Genomic DNA, 22,333 nt, shown 5'->3' on the forward strand with positions numbered 1-22,333 from the left:
ACCTGACCCAAATAACACTTGCTCAGCTGACCTACAGTTTGTCTGCCCCCAAGGTTAGCCCAAGAGATAATTTCCTCTGGCTGTAGCAGGGGAGAGAATGCTTAAGTTTTGGTGAGATTTGTGCTAAAACACCCGTTTTGTCCTCTATTTATTATTTCAGTATTTTCCACCAAAGTGAATAAAAGCCTGGGAAGCCTGAAGAAACATTTCTGTCAGATTAAAAGCACAAAGAATTGGATCTTGCCATTTTTTGGGGGATACCCTCTGCACTTAAAGTTATTTTGTATGACTTGAGGAAGAGGAAACGTTTTAAGAACAGGTTTGGGGACCTGCATTATTGTTGTTTTTCTACTTTTTCTCATAAAAAATATTAATTACGTTTTACATGGGATGTTTTGGATCCCTTAAATAGCCCCTTTGGTTGATGAGTGGAAATCTTGAGCTGACTTAAGCACGTAAAATACCATCGCTTTGGTTTTTCCATCCTCTTGGTGCTTGTTTGTAGGCACAAGTGAATCTTTGCAAAATGGACAAATACGATGACCTGGGTTTGGAGGCAAGTAAATTTATAGAAGATCTCAATATGTATGAAGCCTCCAAAGATGGGCTCTTCCGAGTCGACAAAGCGGTTGGGAACAACCCAGAATTTGAAGAAACGAGGAGGGTTTTTGCTACAAAAATGGCCAAAATTCACCTTCAGAAACAGCGAGAACAAGAGGAATCAGGGGGTACAAATGGTGGGGCTGGTTTTGGCATTCAGCATCAGCTCCCAGGCCATCCTGTGGCTAGAAGCACTGCAGGAACAAATAAACTGCATTCAGGAGAAAATATAGCAAAGCCCCCTCTGGCTACACCGTCAACAGTGTGTGCAGGTCATCAACTTGCCTTCCCAAACCAGCCCCAAGCACATGCTGATGGAGAGCGAGCAAAGTTATACCAAGATGACAAGCGGTCCAGCGATGATTATGGATACAGTGAAAGTCTTGGGGGTTCAGACATTTCTGGAGGACATAGTTATCAGAGAGCAGGTCAACTGAACCCATGTCATCCTAAGACATCTTTTTGTTCTCTTTCTCACGAGGAGCCCAATAACAGTGATAACCGGGCAAGCCTTCAAAGTTGGGGAAGAGATGCTGGCAAGTTTTCCAGCCTGAAATCCAGCATGGGCCCCCATTTATGGTCCAACGTTAATCATGACGAGTCATTGCAGAGAAGTCCTACGAAACTTCAAGCAGATCTCCATTCATACCAGCAGCCACGGAACTCCTACAGGTCTTCAGAAAGTGGGTATGGAAGTCAGGAAAGCAGTGGCGAAGGCTCAGGGCTTAGCCAAAGCTATGAGCCGAATCCAGGTTGCCCGAGATCGTCTTTCTCTAAGGCCTGTACCCCGTTAACCTCTTCCACTGGGTTTGGTGATGAGTTGCCTGCGGAATATTCGCAGCAGAGGTCTCCGTCATTCTCTGCACGCCCTTCCAATCGATCTGATGATTTTAACCCAAGCTGTGGCATGGAATTGTGGACTTCTGGTACTCCAAGCAAAAGCAATGGCAATATTCAGTCGAGACATAGTGACAGTACTCAGCCTTCAGTTTCCGGCCTCCTCCCTGCTCCCCTGCCTCCAAGTGTAGATTATCAGCAAACTAACAGTCACCCGAAACCAACAGGTCATTTTGTAGTCCACGGTCAAAATCACAGGCTCAATTGTGCTGGGTCTGGCATGAGTCCCGAGCAGAACTCCATCTGCTCAACATCTCATGGGCCGATGATTTCTGATGTTCCGAAATCTCCTTTTAAAGAGGGCACCGGCACTCTGCGGCATGACTCTGATCACCAAGAAACCACCGCTTCTGCAAAAATAAAGCTACCCTGCCAGACACTCCTTCCTCAACAGGAACAGGGACCATCCACAGCTGAATTAAAATTAGAAGCTCTTACCCAGCGCCTGGAGCAGGAGATGGATGTTTGTCCAAAGGCTGACTACTTTGGTAGGTATATATGTTTTTACACTTAACAACACATTGGATTTTTATTTATATGTTCATTGATAAATGCTACAGTATTTGCACCTGCAGGCATATTTCTTTTGTTCTTTTCAGCGTCAGTAATCATGGGGAGCAGCTAATACTTTTCAAATTATGTTTACCGAAAGCTGCAATTTTAATATAAAAACTTCAGTAGAAAATGATAAGCTTGAGAAAAAGGGAATGCAAAGCGTAGTTTAGAAGCAAGTTGATATACCAATTTTAATGTCTCAATGGCTGCAGTTAATTTATGCTGTGTGTCGCATTATAGCTATTATTACTATTATTTTAGTTACTGGCTTTAAAATAATCGGATGGGGAAATTGATTAAATAGTGTTTCATTCTCGCTGACTAGGTTTGCCCAAAGCAGTTGCCGGTTTGGGTGACAACCTGGAAAAAGGCTGTGTGAAAGAAACTGGCCAGTTGTAAGTGGCCTTTAGTTCCATGGCAGTGAATCAAGGATCATGGCACCAATGCCACATACTAATATTGTATCTTGTACGATACTGTATTGCTTTTAGGCTGTATTGTGTTTGGGCAACCCAGCTCATCACCCGGTGAACCCAAAAGTACTAGAATTTAAGAAGAATTGTTTGGAAATTGAAGTCCCTCGTTGGCAACTAACTTGTGGACCACTCTGAATGGTGGATGGGGCGAGGAGTCAAGTCTCATTCATCTCTGCCCCTCTTTTACCAAGGAAAGCTGCTACCTCTCATGCTCCCCACTCTCTGGAAGAGGTGGGGTGATATAGAACAATAGGAATGGGAGGACTTGCTCCCTTGCCAGTAGACCAGCTGAGTGTTCCCAGTTAGATTCAGTGCCCAGGCTGCCGCTTGTTGAACCACAGGTTAAAGAAGTAATTGGACCGCTGGCTCACCTTATTTAGTCGTCCTTCTTGGTTTTCTACTAGCAAGTGCTCAGCATCTTTGGTGTTTTCTCATTAGGGCGCGTTCTTGACGAGGCTTTAAATCGGTTATCATGGTATGCTCATTATGCAATTCTGAAAGTAGTAGCTCATGCGTTTTTCCATTTACTACTTTGCCAGGTGGGGCACTGACCTTTAGAGAAGCTGAACAGCCGGCCTGTAGCTGAATGAGTAGAGGTTGCCCGTATGATCGCAAATGGTAGCTCTGCTGCTGGCTTTATTGAAAACGGGAGATAATTTTGCCACTAATTACACATGCCTCTTTTACTTTTCCAGTGGTAGATTGTAGGGCTAGGTGTCCCAAATGCATCAGTACAGTGAATCCACCACTCTTCTATCCTACTTGATTCTTATACTGTATTTAAAACACTTCCAAGAGCGTGCAGATAAGAGAACTTACATTTTTTTCTAGCCTTACGGTTGCTGTCACTTAACAGGGATATGCTAGGCCAGGGCAGTGGCATAGCTTGGGTTGCCAGCCCCCAGGGCCATGAGGAGGAATGGGTGGGAAGGATGCACATTCAACTGCCTAATGGTATCCGTGTCACCCAGGAGATTGTGGCCGCAGAGGTAAGAAAATAAGAGTTCTTCTCTTATCTGCAGAGGTCTCTGCCTGCTTTGCATGGAGAAGCCGTTTTCAATGGAGCCTGGCAACGGAAGCACACAGCTGTGTTGAGGCAGCACCGGGTGTTGAAATTTTGCGCCCCTTACCATTTTTGCACCCTGTGCCCCACCACACTACTGGGCCAGGGTAGCCAACATGTTGCCCTCCAGATGTTGGGACTACAGGCCCTATCAGGCCCAGCTACCATGGCCAGTGGTAACAGATGATGGGAGATGTGATCCAACAACTTCTCTTCCTGAAAGCATGTAATTCCTGCCCTATAATTGTCAGAAAGTTTCAAGAAATCATTTTCTCGAGAACATAAGCATGGCCTCCTTGGGATGGGCCAAGGTTTGTCATCCTCTCTAGCATTCTGTGGCAAGCTGGATGCCTCTGGCACAGGCATCCCCAAACTGCGGCCCTCCAGATGTTTTGGCCTACAACTCCCATGATCCCTAGCTAACAGGACCAGTGGTCGGGGAAGATGGGAATTGTAGTCCAAAACATCTGGAGGGCTGAAGTTTGGGGGTGCCTGCTCTAGCAATTCACAAGTGGACCATGAGAGTAGAGGTCTTTCCCTGTTGTCTCCAGCTGTAGACCTGTGTTGTTAACGCCACATGATAGATGGAGAGGCCAGTCAGTGAGTTTGAGATTTAAATTTAGGATTTCCCTGCTCATAGGTTAATCTTCATAACCACTATGCTACGTCAGCTTTCTTTTGGTGATGGATAAAAAAAAAGTTTTTTAGTGTTAAGACAAAATAGTTCTTATCTCGGGAAGATGCTAATTTGCAATTAGGAGGTTTGTGGGGGCTGCACAGTTTAGCTCTTGTCTAGGTAAAATTGAAACTAGGGCATACCAGATTAGGCAAGGACTGTGATTTAATATTCTTAGTTATTTCCTAGAACTTTCTGTCTTAACCTGAAAGCCTAAATTCACAGAGGACGGCCACATTAATGGTAGGCTAGGCCCCAATTCACACAGTTGCTTTTGGATTTTACTTGTGCATGCAGTTCCTCCTCCATGCTGAAGTTTGGTTGTTTTTTTTGGGGGGGGGCAGCAAGCTGATAAATTGTCTTGAGTGCAAGATGCAGTTTTTTCAGACACTCTTCTTTCTAATCACGGGCATGATGCAATCTGCGCAGAGTAAGACTCACCTGGCATCAAGAAGCGGTCATGTGAGCTGTATTTTGGATTTTGCTTTTCTGAGGAGGGAGGATACACGTTGTGCGGAAACCAATCGGGCTGAATGACAGTGTATAAATGTGCTCTGGAGAAATAGACGTGTAACCAATATAGCACGTCTAAACTCGGGGAGTGAGTTCTGACTTTTGCCCTTCACTAAATAGCATTGCGAGCGGTATACTCTGATCTCCTTGAGAGCATGCAATGAAGCACAATAGTAATTTTGGCAACAGAAGGTCTAGACAGTGGGTATGTAAGATTATTTTAATTAATGTACTTGTGGGAAAGGAAAGCTGAGGCTACTTCAAGTCCCTGTGGAATCCAATAATAGACCCCCACCACCTCAGGAAAAGCCTGAGAAGGATGTAGGCATCAGCGTCACTGCCGAAATATTAGAGAATGTATACAGTTGACTCCAGGCCTCTTCCAACATAAGTCTTTGCTCTATAGGACTATTTTCAGAGCGATTCTGCCACAGGAAAGAGCATGGGAAACATTCTTTTGGAATTGAAATCCTCTTTGCGTTTGTTTTCTTCGGGAGCTGCAAAGAATGCAATATCTTGATCACACACTCTCTCTCTCTTTTCTTTTTCCCTGGTGCAGGGTGGGGAATCCACATACATTTAATTTCTGAAAGAATTTTTTCTGTGGCTAGGTTCCAGACATGAATGGCAGGACTCTTTGCATCCGCAGAAGTCTTTTGATCCAGAGAAGGAATGCCAGTGGCAGGGTAGTTGATGTGTGCTCACTTCCCCCACCCCTGTGCCCCCCTAAAAATGGGCTCCTGAGAGTTGGAGCAGCCTGAAAGGCGGTGCTGGAGGCTGCAGGGGGGAGTGGCAAAAATGGCCTTTCTGCTCTGCCCTTCTCGTGCTTTCCTGGGCAGAACTCCACTAAGGGGATGCTACTCCTGGGGCGCAGGTCTGGATCCAACCCAATGTGTACTTTTCTGGTCTAGTAAGTCATTTCTCCCATGGAGAAAATGTAATGTAGGAATTGCTTCCTGATGACATAGATTTGCATGGAATACACTGGGAAATTTGTTGCTGTAGAATATTGTGTCCCCACCCCCTTCAATCTCCTGGTAGTTATTTAAGTGCATAGCTACCAAGTACCCCGTTTTCCCCGGGAATCCCTCGTATTTTCTTACCGTTTCCCGCAGGTGTCCCAAATGGCAAAATATCCCGTATTCCCCCGGATTACGGAGCTCCTGTCGGCGGCCATGTTCTTCTGGTGCCATGCCGGCACCGGAAGTCACTTCTACGCGCTTCCGGACATGCGTAGAAGCAACTTCCGATGCCGCTGTGCCCATTTCCAAAATGTCTGCAGCGCCAGAAGTCGCTTCTACGCATGTCCGGAAGTGCGTAGAAGTGACTTCCAGTGCCGCGGCGCTGCTGATCCCAGATTTTTCAATCCGGAACTTGGCACCTATGTTTAAGTGTAAGTGGTGGAATTTGCTTTGAACATGATAAGAGCATTGAGTTATCCAGAGCTTTGGCGTATGTTGCGCATGTAGGAATTTTCAGAGTAAGCCTACTCTACCCATTCTTCGACTGCCAAGTATGTGTGCAGCAATTGCATCCTAGTTCATGAAAATCAGGAAATGGGAACATGAGTGGTTTGAAAGACGTAGCTGAAATAATAATAATAATAATAATAATAACAACAACAACAACAACAACAACAACAAATTTGTTATATACAGTGGCGGAGGAAGGGGGTGCGGGGGGTGACAAAAATGTGAGTTTTAAAAATTGGGATCACGAAACTACTTAGTTCAGTCAACAAACGTAACGAAACGCGGCTGGCACTGGGCGCCACACCGCGGCGCCCGGCACATACCATGGGGCCTGCAGTGTGCCTGAGCCACACGTCTCTCCTGGGAGTGAGGTGGTGACTTGGGTGCCTGCAACCTCCGCACTGCCTGAAACGGCAGTGTGGGGCTTGTGTCTGCCCACCGCCTCTCCCTCAGCCGCCCTACAGCTGAGGGGGAGGTAGCAGAGAGGCTCCACGTAGCATGCCCTGCCACAGCCTGCGGGACGCGCATACCGCAACCGGACACCTGAGCTGCTAGCTACGCCACTATTTATTTATTTATTTATTTATTTATTTGAACTGCGTTTCCCCAGCCACTCTGGGCAGCTGCCAACAAAATATTAAAAACACGATAAAACATCAAAGGTTAAAAACTTCCCTAAACAGGGCTGTCTTGAGATGTCTTCTAAAAGTCAGTTGTTTATTTCCTTGACATCTGAAGGAAGGGCATTCCACGGGGCAGGTGCCACCACCGAGAAGGCCCTCTGCCTGGTTCCCTGTAACCTCACTTCTTGCAGAGAGGGAACCGCCAGAAGGCCCTCTGAGCTGGACCTCAGTGTCTGGGCTGAACCACGGGGGTGGAGATGCTCCTTCAGGTTTACTGGGCCGAGGCTGTTTAGGGCTTTAAAGGTCAGCACCAGCACATTGAATTGTGCTCGGAAACGTACTGGGAGCCAATGCAGGTCTTTCAGGACCAGTGTTATATGGTCTCGGCGGCCACTCTCGGTTACCAGTCTAGCTGCCGCATTTTAGCTTTTAATAATGTGTTAGTTGCAAAAGGCAACACATTTGGAAACAGTAGTTTTATATCTTGCCAGTGTCCCTTTTTAACTCTTAGACTGTTTTTATTTGGAGCTAAAGATAGGAAGAGAATGGGGTGGGGAGAGCTCCTGCTCCCCAGTCAACATTTACTTCCCACAATCTCGTGAAAAACCAGAGTTTAAGGTACAGTGGTACCTCGACTTACGAAGACGATCCGTTCCGCGGTGCTCTTCGTAAGTCGAGGTTTCCGGATGTCGAAGCGCCTGTTCTGCGCATGCATGAAGCGCGATCTTGCGCTTCTGTACATGCGCGGACCGCACACGTCGCTTCTGTGCAGGCGCAAAGACTTCCGAGGTTGTTGACTTCGTAAGTTGAAACCTTCAGAAGTCGAAGCATTTGTATGTCGAGGTACCACTGTACATTTCACGTGCGTGGTCTAATCCAAAGAATATTTGCGATCCATACAATTTCTTTTGAGGTCTAGCATGCTAAACCTACCTGCCAGCTCAGCTGCATTACACACACATGCTTGCCACAGGTAGGGTGGTAGGGCAAAAGGATGGAAACGCCAAATGAAGTCAAGGTTTTTGATGGCTGGATTAGAAGAAAGAACCACAGTGCGTTCTTGTGTGATTTGGGCTGCTTTGATGTCGCGAAGGAGTCATTTTCATAAAGGTCCTGCAAGAAGGCTTGTAAGAGAGGATTTGTTGGCTCAGCACTTGGAGCAGGGGTCAGCAAACTTTTTCAGCAGGGGGCCGGTCCACTGCCCCTCAGACCTTGTGGGGGCCCGGACTGCATTTTGAAGAAGAATTCCTATGCCCCACAAATAACCCAGAGATGCATTTTAAATAAAAGCACACTCATGTAAAAACACACAGATTCCTGGACCGTCCGCGGGCTGGATTTAGAAGGCGATTGGGCCGGATCCAGCCCCCGGGCCTTAGTTTGCCTACCCATGACTTGGAGCCTTAGTTCATGGAAGTACGCTTGAATTTGTTGCCTCCGAAGTGCAGATAAACTGCATTTCCAACACAGCATCTTCCATCATTTGTAGCCCTGGCCTAGCTAGATATTAGATTTGGAGATATATGTTGGCATATATATCTTCGCTGACTCCAGATTCCCTTAGGATGGCAAGTAGGTGAGTTGTTCCCAGTTTGATTTTATCCTTAATAGATGCCATGACTTAGGGTTGCCATACGTCTGGAATTTCCTGGACATAGCAGGGATCTGGCCATCGGAAACTGTGTCTGGGCAGAAATAGCTGAAATGTCTGGGAAAATCCAGACATACGGCAATCCATGTCGGTGGTGTAGATTCTGGCGAATTTCCTTAAAACTAGCTGAGAAACTTCATTTAGGCAAAACTTTAAAAAGCTCAACAACTTTTGGATTTCCCCCTTTAGAAATACGGCAGCCCTACCATGACTTCCTTTTTCTTTGTGCTACAGTTGAGCTTTAAGAGCTACTGCGCCTATAAACAGCTCCTGGTGGTGTAGAGCAGTGCTTCTTTTATTATTGTGAGGTGTGTAAAACTTTGTTTTGGTTGCTTTTCTGACGATACCATGCCAGGCAGGGAAAGCATTTCAGCACTGATCTTATCAAAGCCTCGATGCCTGGAGGGTTCTCCTCTGCCTCACTGCCCAACCTTTCAATTGAAAGTGCAAAACACTATAAAAGCAGAAATTGTTATTATGGTCTTGACTAGCAACAACTCGTGATTTAACTTGGAAAGGACTATGATGGAAAGTGGAGAGGGTATGATTAGACTTCGACTTGTTGCATTTGACTCTACCCCTCCACTAAGATCTTCTTAGAGGTTCTGCTGCCATTGGAGGGGTGGCTGGCCAGAGCAGAAGGCTGCCTGCCTCTGTTATGCCATCGAGCTTTGGGAACTCCCTGCAGTGGGATATTGGATTGGCTGCTCATCTTTGTCCTTCAGATGCCAGACCATTGCATTTCTATTTCAGGAGACCCTTGGGACTTATTTTCTTTTAAGTGGGTGCAGTTGCATCATCATAACTCTTTATACTAGCCCTGCCCAGTGTTAGAAACTCAGATGTATAATCTAAGCACCAAATGGTACCTTTACCATTTGTTTTAGCCTGTAGTTGCCTAAAATATTTTATCTGCACAGTCAGAATGAGTTTCAGGAACCCAAGAGTCATATTGAAAAATACAGCTTTGAAGCCGTCTGGCTCAAAAATGGCAACGAGCCATTCTGTTTTGGCAACTGTAACCCTGGTTTAAGCATCCATTTGGCGCCTAGCTTATATATCTGAGTTTCTAACACTGGCTCCAATGGAATGTCTAGGCGCTGTCGCCGCCGCCGCCCAATGGGATTTATTTTTCTTATTTTTATTCGTTCCATTTCTGTACCACTTTCTATTTTGAAAAATAAAATTCAAATCAGTTTGCAACACATTGAAGCATCAAATAAAACCAATCCAGAATAAAACTACTTCAAGCTTCAAAGAAAATATTTCAGATCCTTCTCTATGTGACATTTAGCCTTCCACAGTTGCCAGCCTGGCATCCAGAGATCGCCGTGTGGTTGCAATTGGACCCGCGCCAATCACAAAATGCGCCTGGCTCCTGGCTAATTTCGAACACTGGCCCTGGCTATTCTTAGCCAATCCTACCTGTGTTTAAACAGAATGGTAGTGTAGCATGAGGTTTGTAGAGTATGCTTTTACTTTTGGTTTAAATCTGAGAGCATATAATATGCATTTCTGCATTTTGTGCACATACAATAAAGTAGAAACCAACAATTTGGTTCACTTTAGCTCATTGACCACCTGTGGAGCATCCAGATGTGTTTGGACTCCCAGTCAGCATAATAACCAACGGTCAGGGATGATGGGAGTTGAAACCCAATAGGGAAAAATCTTAATAATAATTAATAAACTTTTATTTATATCTTGCCCTCCCCGGCCGAAGTTGGGCTCAGGGCAGCTAACATCAAATATATAACATTAGTATAAAATCAAACAATAATTAAATTACCTCCTAAAGACAGGTCAAAATCAAATTAAAGTCTAATTAGATGGCTTTCCGCAGGGTTGGGAACAGTAAGTGCTCATATTAAAGGTAAAGGGACCCCTGGCCGTTAGGTCCAGTCGTGGACGACTCTGGGGTTGCGGCGCTCATCTCGCTTTACTGGCCAAGGGAGCCGGCGTAGAGCTTCCGGGTCATGTGGCCAACATGACTTCTGGCGAACAAGAGCAGTGCATGGAAATGCCGTTTACCTTCCCACCGGAGCGGTGCCTATTTATTTACTTGCACTTTTTTTTTGCATGCTTTCAAACTGCTAGGTTGCCAGGAGCAGGGACCGAGCAACGGGAGCTCACCCCATTGCGGGGATTCGAACTGCCGACCTTCTGATCGGCAAGCCCTACGCACTGTGGTATAGACCACAGCGCCACCCACGTCTTACATTAGCAAGAGTTTAATAAGCAAGGCTATCACGATGGTCAGACACACCCAAGCAGACATTTCAACCTTGTTAGTAACTCAGAGTGACTAAGAGTTCATTTAATTTAGTATTTTTTAAAACGATGAGAGACTGTTCTTTTTGCAAGTTTTCTTGAGCGCTTCAGAGAGCCACGAAGCTGAAATAAAGTTGTCGATTTTCTTAGCGTTGTGGGTGGGACTTGTTGGCATTTTAAATCATTTCAGAGGATCAAGTTTCCATTACTGACAGCTCCTAAACTTCTGACGCGTGGGCCTCATGAGGTGGGGGTTTTCCCCAGTGACAACATTTCTTGTGATTTATGATGAAGAAACCAAGTCTGATAAGAGCTGAGGCATGGCTCACATGGCATGTTTTCAGTCCTGCTGGGCTCCAAAGATTCCTTGTTCAGAAGCTAAGAAGCAAGTCAGGCATTTACTTTCCACATGATGCTAAAGGGGAACAGAGGCGTCTTTGTGCAAGGACAAATTGCCCTACAACTAGGAAACCAAAGTGAAAATTATGAGTTGCTTCTGTTTTCCTCTTCAGACATTGTCACCATTCTACCAGGGCTCTGAAGAGTCTGAATGTATGAACTGCCCGTCCATTCAGATGCAGGGGTTCTGTTCTGCCATGTTAACAAGTATTACGGGCTGCACAGAATACTACCGGTAGTATAGATCTGCATGTCTTGCTTCCAGCTGCTGCTGTTATGATGCATTACAGAGGACTATAACCTTGATACAAGAAGAGACTCATACTGACCAGGCGCGGGGCGGGGGGACACAATATTTTTCCACATACACGTGAATTGACAGCAGTAAGTGGAGGACACAAAGATTCCTAGTTTCTAGAAGCTGTATGCATGCACATAACCTATGGTTACCAGATTTTTTTCAATGAATCCGGGGACACTTTTTTGGGGGGGGGGGAAGCTGAGTAGTAACAGGGAGTCAGTAGTGGGGATGGTGAGGCAAGAGACCCTGGGTCCAAGCACACATGCATATTGTATAAAGGTGCAAAGCCCTCCTTTCGCACCCTGTGAAACATAAATGTGCAGAGTTTTTTTTTAAAAAAAACTGGGCAACGGTGCGCCGTCCACACGTGACTCCCAAGCCTTCCCTGATCTTCTTCCCCCTTCCCCCTTTGTTTTGACAGATCAAGGGAGGTTCGGGAGTCACGGGCGGGTGGCCGTTGCCCAGGAGGGGCCAGCCTGGTAGTGCAGTTGGCTCTGGCTGGCTTCAGGAGCTGCTCACTGCCGTGGTGCAGGAAAAATGGTGGGCGCCACAGCAGCGAGCAGTGAGCAGCCCCTGAAGCCAGCCAGAGTCAACTGCGCTAACAGGCTGGCTCCGGGCTGCTGAGGCTGCCGCTGCCGTGTTTCCCAGGGACAGATTTGCAAATCTGGGGACTGTCCCCAGAAACCGGGGACGTCTGGTAACCCTAAGATAACCCTTGCACCAAATCATTCTCTGCTGGGTTTCCTTGGATCCTGGGTAAGGGGTTGCCCTTGTTTTAAGAAATACAGTGGTGCCTCGACTTACGAAGGCGATCCGTTCTGTGGCGCTCTTCGTAAGTCGAAACTTTTGGATGTCGAAACATCCATTCTGCGCATGCGCGAAGTGTGATTTTGTGCTATGCGCAGAATACGCGCGCCCCTTCTGCGCAGGCGCAGAACACACACGCGGTGAAAAGACTTCCGGGTTTGCTGACTGTAAGTCAAAACCTTTGGAAGTCGAGGCATTTGGAAGTTGAGGTACCACTGTAGCTTGTTTCCTTTATTCACATTGACCTTGACACTATTGTTCATATTACTATTTATTTAAGTTATTTAAGAGAAAAACCTCCTCATGACAGCTTCCATTGATCGGCATACAGTATAAATAATGATAATCTTCAAAAAGCAATATGGCCATATTACTAAAAATTAGTATAAGAACCAGCACTAACACTAAAAGCACATCAAGAACACTAAGAGCTGATCAACAATTGTAGCTGCAACCACTTCATAAATTCAACAATCTAAGCAAGCATCCTGTTTAAGAGAATGCAGAAGTTATTATATATTTAATGGTTTTTCACAATTCTATACATTTTAACTTAACCATTTCAAACATTAAAATAAAAGGTTCTTTTGGACCTCCCTCCTTCCCTCCATGGGTTCCATAGTTAAGATTAAATTTACTGCATATTTTACCATTGTCCATCTGTTGTATGTCCATAGTTACTGTGGTTAATTCCACATTACAAGGGTCATTCCATCCCTGCCAATGATTTTAACTGTTTACAGTGGTCTTTTAAACAAATTAAGAATTCACTCCAGTCTTTTAAAAATACTTGATCTTCCTAGTTTCAGATCTTCCCCGTCAGTTTCGCCATCTCTGCATACTCCATCAGTTTCAGTTACAGGCAGGTAGCCGTGTTGGTCCGCGAAACAAAATAAAAAAATTCCTTCCAGCAGCACCTTAGAGACCAACTAAGTTTGTCATTGGTATGAGCTTTTGTGTGCATGCACACTTCTTCAGATACACTGAAATAGATACTTCAGATACTGTATTCTTCAGATACACTGAAATAAATACACTGAAACAGATACTTCTGTTTCAGTGTATCTGAAGAAGTGTGCATGCACACGAAAGCTCATACCAATGACAAACTTAGTTGGTCTCTGTGCTGCTTGAAGGAATTTTTTTATTTTGTTTCCATCAGTTTCGTCTGCCATTCTTCTTTTGTTGGTACTTCTCCTTCCGTTCATCTCTGGGCTAGTAGCAAAGAATGCAGGCGTTCTTAAAGGCTTTCACTGATGGGGCAAAGCATCCCACGAATATAGAGTCATTGCCCAAAACGCCCTCTCCCTAAGCCTGCCAGTCTGGCTGTTTTCACAGATGGGCATGTGAGTAGGGCATTGGACGTATGATGGACAGGAGTTGTTTTTAAATTATTGTAATTTTGTAATATAGAAAATATTTGGAACAGATATGATCTATGGAGGGAGAGAATTAAATGAAAATACCGGTAATACAAAACAGGGAAAAGGACCATATGAAATAAAAGTGCAGAAAGGTTTATGTGATCCTTCCGAGTAAATACTAGACTGCAGGTTCTTCAGCAGACTGGAGAACTACACATGATTACGCTATGTAAAGTACTTCCATATAGGTAAAGGTAAAGGGACCTTTGACCGTTAGGTCCAGTTGCGGACGACTGGGGTTGCGCCGTTCATCTCGCTTTGCTGGCCGAGGGAGCCGGTGTACAGCTTCCGGGTCATGTGGCCAGCATGACAAAGCCGCTTCTGGCGAACCAGAGCAGCGCACAGAAACACCGTTTACCTTCCCTCTGGAGGGGTACCTATTTATCTACTTGCACTTGATGTGCTTTCGAACTGCTAGTGGGCAGGAGCTGGGACCAAGCAACAGGAGCTCACCCCGTCATGGGGATTTGACCTGCTGACCTTTTGATCGGCAAGCCCTAGGCTCTGTGGTTTAACCCACAAAATAAGGATGCCCTCTCAAAACGAATGGGCTCAAAAATTAAATGTACTTGTGTTTATGATAGAGGTAAGCAATTGAACACAACTTGTTAGCCATTGCAGAGCATCAGATACTGCTCTGAGCAAATCTCAAATTTAAACATGCTCAAGAGCAGGATTTCATTGAACTTGTTTTTATTTTTCTTAAAAAACATTGCTCCTGCTGTTGGCAGCTCAACTGTGGTCAGCATAAACTCTGAGGCCTTGTGTTGCCGAGACCCCCTACTAGCAGTGTTCAGTTTATTTTCGGTGTAGGTAGGTTGGGAAGTGTGCATTCCTCATGAGAATGAGGTGTGGTCGGTGGATGATGAGAAATCCATGTAAGGGTTAGTTGAAAAGAGCCCATTGTGAGTTCCTGACCAAAGGCATTAATGTAGAGAAACGGTTGCACTGACGCCTTGAAAAGATGAAGAGGTCTGATGTTGTATGGAAAAAGCTGTGCTTCGTTGCATTCTGAATTTGTGAGCTCACTTTGTGGCTCATGATGACTATGCTTTAATCCATTTAGTTGTTTTAGAAATGGTTGCCCTTCAGAAACGAATAGGTTCAGTCTTTTATTTTTTTAAATCTCTGCATTACAAAGAATTATTGATTCTCCTTCCTATATATGATGGGGGTTAATTAAAAAGAAAGAGGGCCCACAAACTTCATTTGCATGGTGGGACGACGATTTATAAATAGCCCACTTGTATCAAAAGTAATTTTAACCATAGTTACAATTAAGCCTATTGTGTTTTGTTCAACAGAACAGGTGTGAAATTACAGTCATACCTCGGGTTGCGAACGTGATCTGTGCAGGAGGCGTGTTCACAACCCGCAGTGCCGTGTCTGCACACGCGTGCGACACGATTCGGTGCTTCGGCGCATGCACATTATGTCATTTTGCGTTTCTGCGTGACCGCCGAAACCTGGAAGTAACCCGTTCCGGTACTTCCAGGTTTGGCACGGAGTGTAACCCGCAGCGTTCGCAACCCAAGGTATGACTGTAATTGGAGTTGGGAAGGGTTTGCTGTCAGCTATATGTACAGAATACAGTGGTACCTCTACTTACGAATGTTTCTACTTACGAACGGAGCTCCGCCCGCCATCTTGGATGCGGTTTAGATAAGATTTTTTCTACTTACAAATTTTTAGATAGGGTTGCTTTGACTTACGAATTTTTTCTCCCAAAGCATTCCTATGGGATTCGACTTACAATTTTTTTCGACTTACGAATATGCGTTCGGAACGCATTAAATTCGTAAGTAGAGGTACCACCGTAGTTGAAAGCAGGGTGTTTATGCTAAGTAACTGCTTTAGAAGCTGGCTTGAAGTCATTATGCAGTCTAATAGAGAATACATCATTGCTACTCATGCTGCTGGTCATATTGAAATAGCCTCACCTACATTTGGCTTCTGAGGTTTAAATAACTTTGATATAGGAGCAGAGGTTCTGGGTGTTGTTGTTGTTTTTAGTTGTGTGAATGGAAACAGCTTGGCGGTTAAGAAGAAGATTTGCTGCTGAATTAATATACCATGCCAACATTCTTTTGGTGCTCAGTCACTTTCGCAGAGATGCTCTGATTATGTGAGGCAGCAAGGAAGGTATGTTCCATCTCACGTGCTTGAGCATTGCAGTAGTCAAGGCATATTCTGTGCTGAAGGTTCCTCTCTTAGGATGGGCCACAGCTGGAGAATTGGCCAGAGAGACAAGACGGCAGACAGTAGATCAGAAGGGGAGAGCATGTCTAATATTGCTGACCATGTAGGAAAAATATATATCTTGTGCAGAAATTTAAATTTGCATGGTGTCATTGGCTATGGTTAAAGTCATTTGTGTTATCACTTAAGACAAGTAGAGTAAGGGCCAAGAAAGAAGCAGCTGGTAGACATGCCAACCAATACCTGCCCTGGCTCCCACATGTGAATACAGGCTATTCAAAATCCCAGCTGAAGTATTCCCAGTGACTTTAATCACTACACAGTTTAAGGATAGATCGGGTTGCAGATTACATGCTTTGGGAGTTCAAAGCAGAGCTCTAAGGTTAGGCTTCATAATCTTGTGGCAGCAGTCTTAATGACTCCATTATATTGCGTTGTTTCGATAAAAGTAGCAGACAGTTCCACCCACCCACACTGGTAGTGCTATTGAAAACCCTAGTCAGCCTTATTTCTCTTATCAGAATAAATTTGCTTTCAGATAAAATGGGCGCACGCTGTTTGGACAAAGTGGTATGCATCTAATGGAATTGCAAAATACGGTATGCGCTTTCACTTTGTCGCTGTGATGGACAAAACTAGAGCTGGATAGATCAGTTTATTTCCGTTCCATGACAGTTTTGCATATTAATTTTATTTCCACATTTTATCTGCATTTTCTTTTAAAAAATCCTTCACAGGAATTTGTATTTAAAGATGTATTTTTATCCTGAAATGCACATTTTAAAATGCATTTTGGTACTCACCAAGAAGTGTATCACAAGTTTCTGATGCATACAATATCCGAAGAATAATTATATTCCAATCTGCATATTAGTCTAGGAGGTGTGGATCAGGCCACCGCTTCAAAATACACATAAATTAAATTCCTCAAGCATCTTTACTCAGAAGCTGGTGTTCATGTTGTTTTATAAAGTGCCTACTGTAAGCATACTTGATGCTGTAAGCATCTAAAAATAAACTAGTCTTGCCTGTAGGCTTACAGTCTAATCAAGGACAAGGGACGTTGAGAAGTAAAGGAAAGAGAAGGTGGAAGAAGAGTCAGATTTGAAGAAAAGTCAAAGTAAACATGTTAAAGGACACGCTTGATTGTAGGAAAATCCGGTGTTGGGTGAGAGGGTGTTCTGATGGCAGGAAGCTGCAATGGACAAAGAAATGCAAGCAAGAGAATAGAGAAAGTCAGGTTGCTCATCATAAAGCTTAGATTCTGAGAAGAAGCATATGAAGATGGGAATGAAGAGGGTATATTTGTTGTTGTTTAGTCGTTTAGTCGTGCCCGACTCTTCGTGACTCCATGGACCAGAGCACACCAGGCACTCCTGTCTTCCACTGCCTCCCGCAGTTTGGTCAAACTCATGTTCTTTAGCTTTGAGAACACTGTCCAACCATCTCGTCCTCTGTCGGCCCCTTATCCTTCTGCCCTCCATCTTTCCCAACATCAGGGTCTTTTCCAGGGAGTCTTCTCTTCTCATGAGGTGTAGGAGAATGCTATAGTAGAATTAAGGAGTGCTAGTAGAATTTAGGAGCACTAGTAGCATTCTACACAGAAATGCTATTTTTCTTTTCTCCCCCACCCCCTCCTTTTGGTTGCAAAGGATGATACATTGCCTACTGTAAAAGGTATATTAATTTGTCTCTTACAATACATTAAAAAATGTTGCTCTCAGCTTGAAGTGGTTCTTTCAGGCCATATTCCAAGTTACATGATTGATCTGCGTATTTCACAAGAGCAGATTTCCTGCATGCTACTAATCCTGAGATTGCACGGCATGGCTTCCTCCTCAAATCTTGGTCAGCCTTCTTTCACTTGGCTGATGTAAACAATGGTGAGATGGCTGATCCCCCCCTGCTCTTTATTGGAGAAATTGGGGAGGGGGGAGTGGACTCTAGTGTACGGCAGGATACATAGCCGTCTTCTGTCTGCCACTTAACTGGTTAATTTGAAAACCTTCATAACAAGCATGCAGTCAAGTTGCATCACACGAATGTTTAACTTGCAATAATTCAGGTATACACTCTTGGCTGCAGCTCCACCCCAGTCTTCTGCCTATCTCTGCCTGCCTCTTTTCTCTTCTGGTCTCTTGATTGCTCGCATACAGAGAGGAGGGGAGGCATCAGAAACACAGAGAGGGGCTTTCCCCTAGCCGCCAGGTAAAAAGAAAGGTAATTTTGGCTATATGCAATTATTGCATATACGTGCTGCTTCTGGAATGTAACCTGCACATGTGACTAGACTAGTTACAGGTAGGTAGCCGTGTTGGTCTGACGCAGTCTAAAAATAAAAAATCCTTCCAGTAGCACCTTAAAGCTCATACCTATGACAAACTTAGTTGGTCTCTAAGGTGCTACTGGAAGGATTTTTTATTTTTATGTGACTAGACTGTAATTGTAGTTGTTCAAGCAAAATATGCAACTAAATATACCACTGCAAAATGCCCCAGATTTTGGTACTTCTTAGGAACGGATTGATGATAAATCTGGCACAGTGGAAATCCTGAACGTCCAAAGGGAGCCATGATGACAGCCCAGTGGGATTTGGCATATTTCTTTCCTTCCTTAATGGAATTATTTACCTCCAGAATCCTTATCAATCAAGGTAAAGGGGCCCCTGACCATCAGGTCCAGTCGTGTCCGACTCTGGGGTTGCGGCGCTCATCTTGCTCTATAGGCCGAGGGAGCCAGCGTTTGTCTGCAGACAGCTTCCGGGTCATGTGGCCAGCATGACTAAGCTGCTTCTGGCGAACCAGAGCAGCGCACAGAAACGCCGTTTACCTTCCCGCCGGAGCGGTACCTATTTATCTACTTGCACTTTGATGTGCTTTCAAACAAAGAACTTACTTATTACTGGTTCCATTAAGTCTGTTTCCAGTGTAACACACAATAAGGAGAGAAACAACTGCAATGGTAAAGTGAAAACAGTGTGCAGGCACTTAGCAGAAGAGTGGAATTTGGTGCATGTCCGTTTTTGGGTGGAAGGAAAATAAAGTGAATGCGCTGTCTTGTGACAAGATCTTCTGCAGTCACAAGATGCAAAAGGCTCTTGCCGTTCAGCTCAGCACATCATATGAATGCTGGGCCTGTGTCCTTTTAGTAAACGGCCCTGAGAATCTGGCCAACCCTAATTCTCTGCATGGCCACCAGCAGAAAACATCTGTTCTTCGATCTGGAAATTACTGCAGGAAACCAATCTGGCATGGGATACTGATTCATATTGAAACTTCATTTTAAGAAATAGTCTGGGAAAGGGAAGAACTGTGGACTTGGTACTCTTCCCAGTAGCTGAATTATTGAGAAATATCCAGTGCTGGAGAGAAATAAATCCTGATTTAAATTAGCTGCCTCTCTAGAGGAATCTTATTGCCACTCCCCAGGTTATGATTTCAAGTCTTGGGATGTTCTCCCAAGTCACTTGTGAGAAACATATAAGTAAACAGAGGGGTCCCTAGGTTTTCTTTGGTTCCCAAATCTGCCTTCTGATAAGTCATTATGCATTATGATTTGGAAAAGTACTTGCAACAACAACAACAGAGGCTTGACAGGCATATGTCAAGAATGCTTTGATGGTGTTTCCTGCTCGGCAGGGGGTTGGACTGGATGGCCCTTGTGGTCTCTTCCAACTCTATGATTCTATGAACAACAACAACAACCTTGGAATCTTTATTGTTTTGATGAATCAACATGTGCATGATAAAAATCTGAGTTTTTCATATATTACATAGCAACACACCATTGGAAACCACTCATTGGAAACCACAGCCAATCCCTGCTCTCTGATGAGTATGACCTGCAATGATGCATATATTTCCAAAAAACCTGCTCCTCATATTCACACTCCACAGTTGAAGAGGTAGAGTTAAAATTCTCTCTCTCGACTGGGTTGTGTGTAACAACTCATAGAAAAAAGCCATTTTGTAAGTGCCTGTATTTTTACCCATAGTGGCAGCATGAAATAACCATGGGTGAGTTCAGCTTGAATATCTTCTGGGGTTATTTAGCAAATTTTTACTCAGAGTAGACCTGTTGAACTTAATGGCCCTAACATGGTCATGTTTGTCAATTTCATTATAATGTGCATGAAATTGTCCAAATGAGTGTTTTCAGTGGCTCATACGGAACAAAGTAAACAAAGCAGTAGGATTGTAAAGGTGATAGTAACTTCTGCTACAGTATCTAGGCTCAATATTAAGGGTGTTTTCCATAATTGCATTGCCCCCCCCCTTTTTGCAATTTATGACCAAGAATGAAAAAGAAAAATCACAACGATATGTTCTTTTGGAACCAGCCAAACAATAACAAGAGTGTATCAACAACAACAGATGTGAATTTCAGCAGATCTTGCTCAGAGAGGCAGATTTTATACAATAGCAAAATTAAATGAAGGCAGATGCCCTCCTAGATATGTTTTGTACTGCAATACGGGGTATGACTGCGATCCTATGCACTTTTACCTGGAAGCAAGGCCCACTGAGCACAGTTGACGCCATGAGCAGCCATGCATAGGAGTGTGCTGTTAGTGTTTACGTACACAACCCTTTCCTAAAGTTTGCATAACGAGCACAGTATCGGAACTGGAAACGATCTTACCGCTTGCTTATTTTAGCAAGCGCTTGGATGCAGAGTAAATTACCGCAGGGCAAAACTGATTAGTGTCAATTTATTTGCGGTTGCACAAGCCACTCTAGAAAGGAAGCATCTCTCTTATCACTGTCTAAGTTTTATAGTCTTGGGTGTTGACCCCAGTGGTAGAGCTCCAGAACTACCCTACCAAGAGCTACACCACTAAGCTTAGCTGGAAAATAGCAACAAGGATGGGGCTCCGGTGATGCGCTGGGGGAGCCCATCTGGTCCTCATGCCATTGGGTCCATGCAGCCTCGATCTTGCTGCCACCCTGCCAAGGCCCATCCAGGTAACTCTAGCAATATTGCTGTTCTTAGGACAACTCCACGCATCTGCCCCACCGCCCACTAACCATCATAATCCGTGTGTGTGTTTCTTCCTTCCTTTAGTGAGCTTGTTGTGCCGTTAGGTGTGCACTTTTTTGTTGCCTATACAGTCATACCTTGGTTCCCAAACGGCTTAGTTGACGAACAGATCGGCTCCCGAACGCCGCAAACCCAGATGTGAGTGTTCTGGTTTGGAAGCTGAACGCCCGACGCAGCTTCCGCTTGAGTGCAAGAAGCTCTTGTAGCCAATCGGAAGCCACGCCTTGGTTTTCGAACGTTTCGAGAGTCAGACAGACTCCCAGAACAAATTAAGTTCGAGAACCAAGGTACCACTGTGATTAAAAATATATATTTCCTAAATAGAATTCCATGAGATTAGGTGGGAGCGGCTGCCAGCACTAATAAGACTACTTACATTTTGTTGGTAGGCTCAAGCAGTTAAATCTAAAAAATTAAGATGGCATGTTAAATATTTTAAAGTGTGTGTTCTTAAGTATTCTGCTAAAATGATGCTTGCCAAATGCTTGTCCGGATAAACATCTGAGTGAGCAAGCAGATGCAATACAGAGAAATTGTTGGGTCTGTATGTGCCTTAAAGGTTTAATAGTAGCTGCCGGTGTGCGGGGGGAGAGGGATTGGGGGAATCTGTCAAAGGGAGACGAGTGCTAAACTCTGCCCCTATTCCACCCCCTAATAATAATAATAATAATAATAATAATAATAATAAATATTGTTATTTATACCTTGCCCATCTGGCAGGGTTTCCCCAGCCACTCTGGGCGGCTTCCAGCAAAATATTAAAATACAATAATTGATCAAATATTAAAAACTTCACTAACAGGGTTGCCTTCAGATGTCTTCTAAAAGTCAGATAGTTGTTTATTTCTTTGACATCTGATGGGAGGGTGTTCCACAGGGCGGGCGCCACTACCGAGAAGGCCCTCTGCCTGGTTCCCTTAACCTCACTTCTCACAGGGAGGGAACCGCCAGAAGGCCCTTGGAGCTGGACCTCAGTGTCCAGGCTGAACGATGGAGGTGGAGACGCTCCTTCAGGTATACTGGGCTGATGCCGTTTGCCGCTGTTTGCTCCATGAGACAAGAAAATTCAAATACCCATCTGCTATTGTTTTAAGAAGGCGAGATGCTATTACAAAGATCATAATGTCACAACTATTATTTATATATGTAAAATAGCATTCCTGTTGAGATATGACAGGCACCCTTCATTTGCGCTTTGTGGAAACAGTTGAAGTCCTATTTCCCAGTTGGATGAATGGGTCTCCGCCATATCTGCTGGTTTTTGTGTTGTCTTGAACTGTTTTTAGCTATTTTTACTGAACATTACCTTGTGATGCTTGCATGGAAGGTGATGAATGATGATGACATTGATAAATACATAGCCTTA

General features: G+C 44.4%; 1 protein-coding gene across 1 annotated transcript in view; it reads left to right on the forward strand.

Moving 5' to 3' along the window:
• Nucleotides 1-22,333, forward strand: part of LIMD1 (LIM domain containing 1) — a 43,599-nt gene that overhangs the window by 850 nt on the left and 20,416 nt on the right. Inside the window, exon 2 of the mRNA XM_035129428.3 lies at nt 161-1,985. Within this exon, the coding sequence (XP_034985319.1) occupies nt 527-1,985 (1,459 nt within the window). The 5' untranslated portion in view covers nt 161-526. The remainder of the gene's footprint in view (nt 1-160; nt 1,986-22,333) is intronic.

The sequence above is a fragment of the Zootoca vivipara genome, chromosome 11 (assembly GCF_965207765.1).
Source record: "Zootoca vivipara chromosome 11, rZooViv2.hap1.1, whole genome shotgun sequence".
Classification (NCBI taxonomy): Eukaryota; Metazoa; Chordata; class Lepidosauria; order Squamata; family Lacertidae; genus Zootoca; species Zootoca vivipara.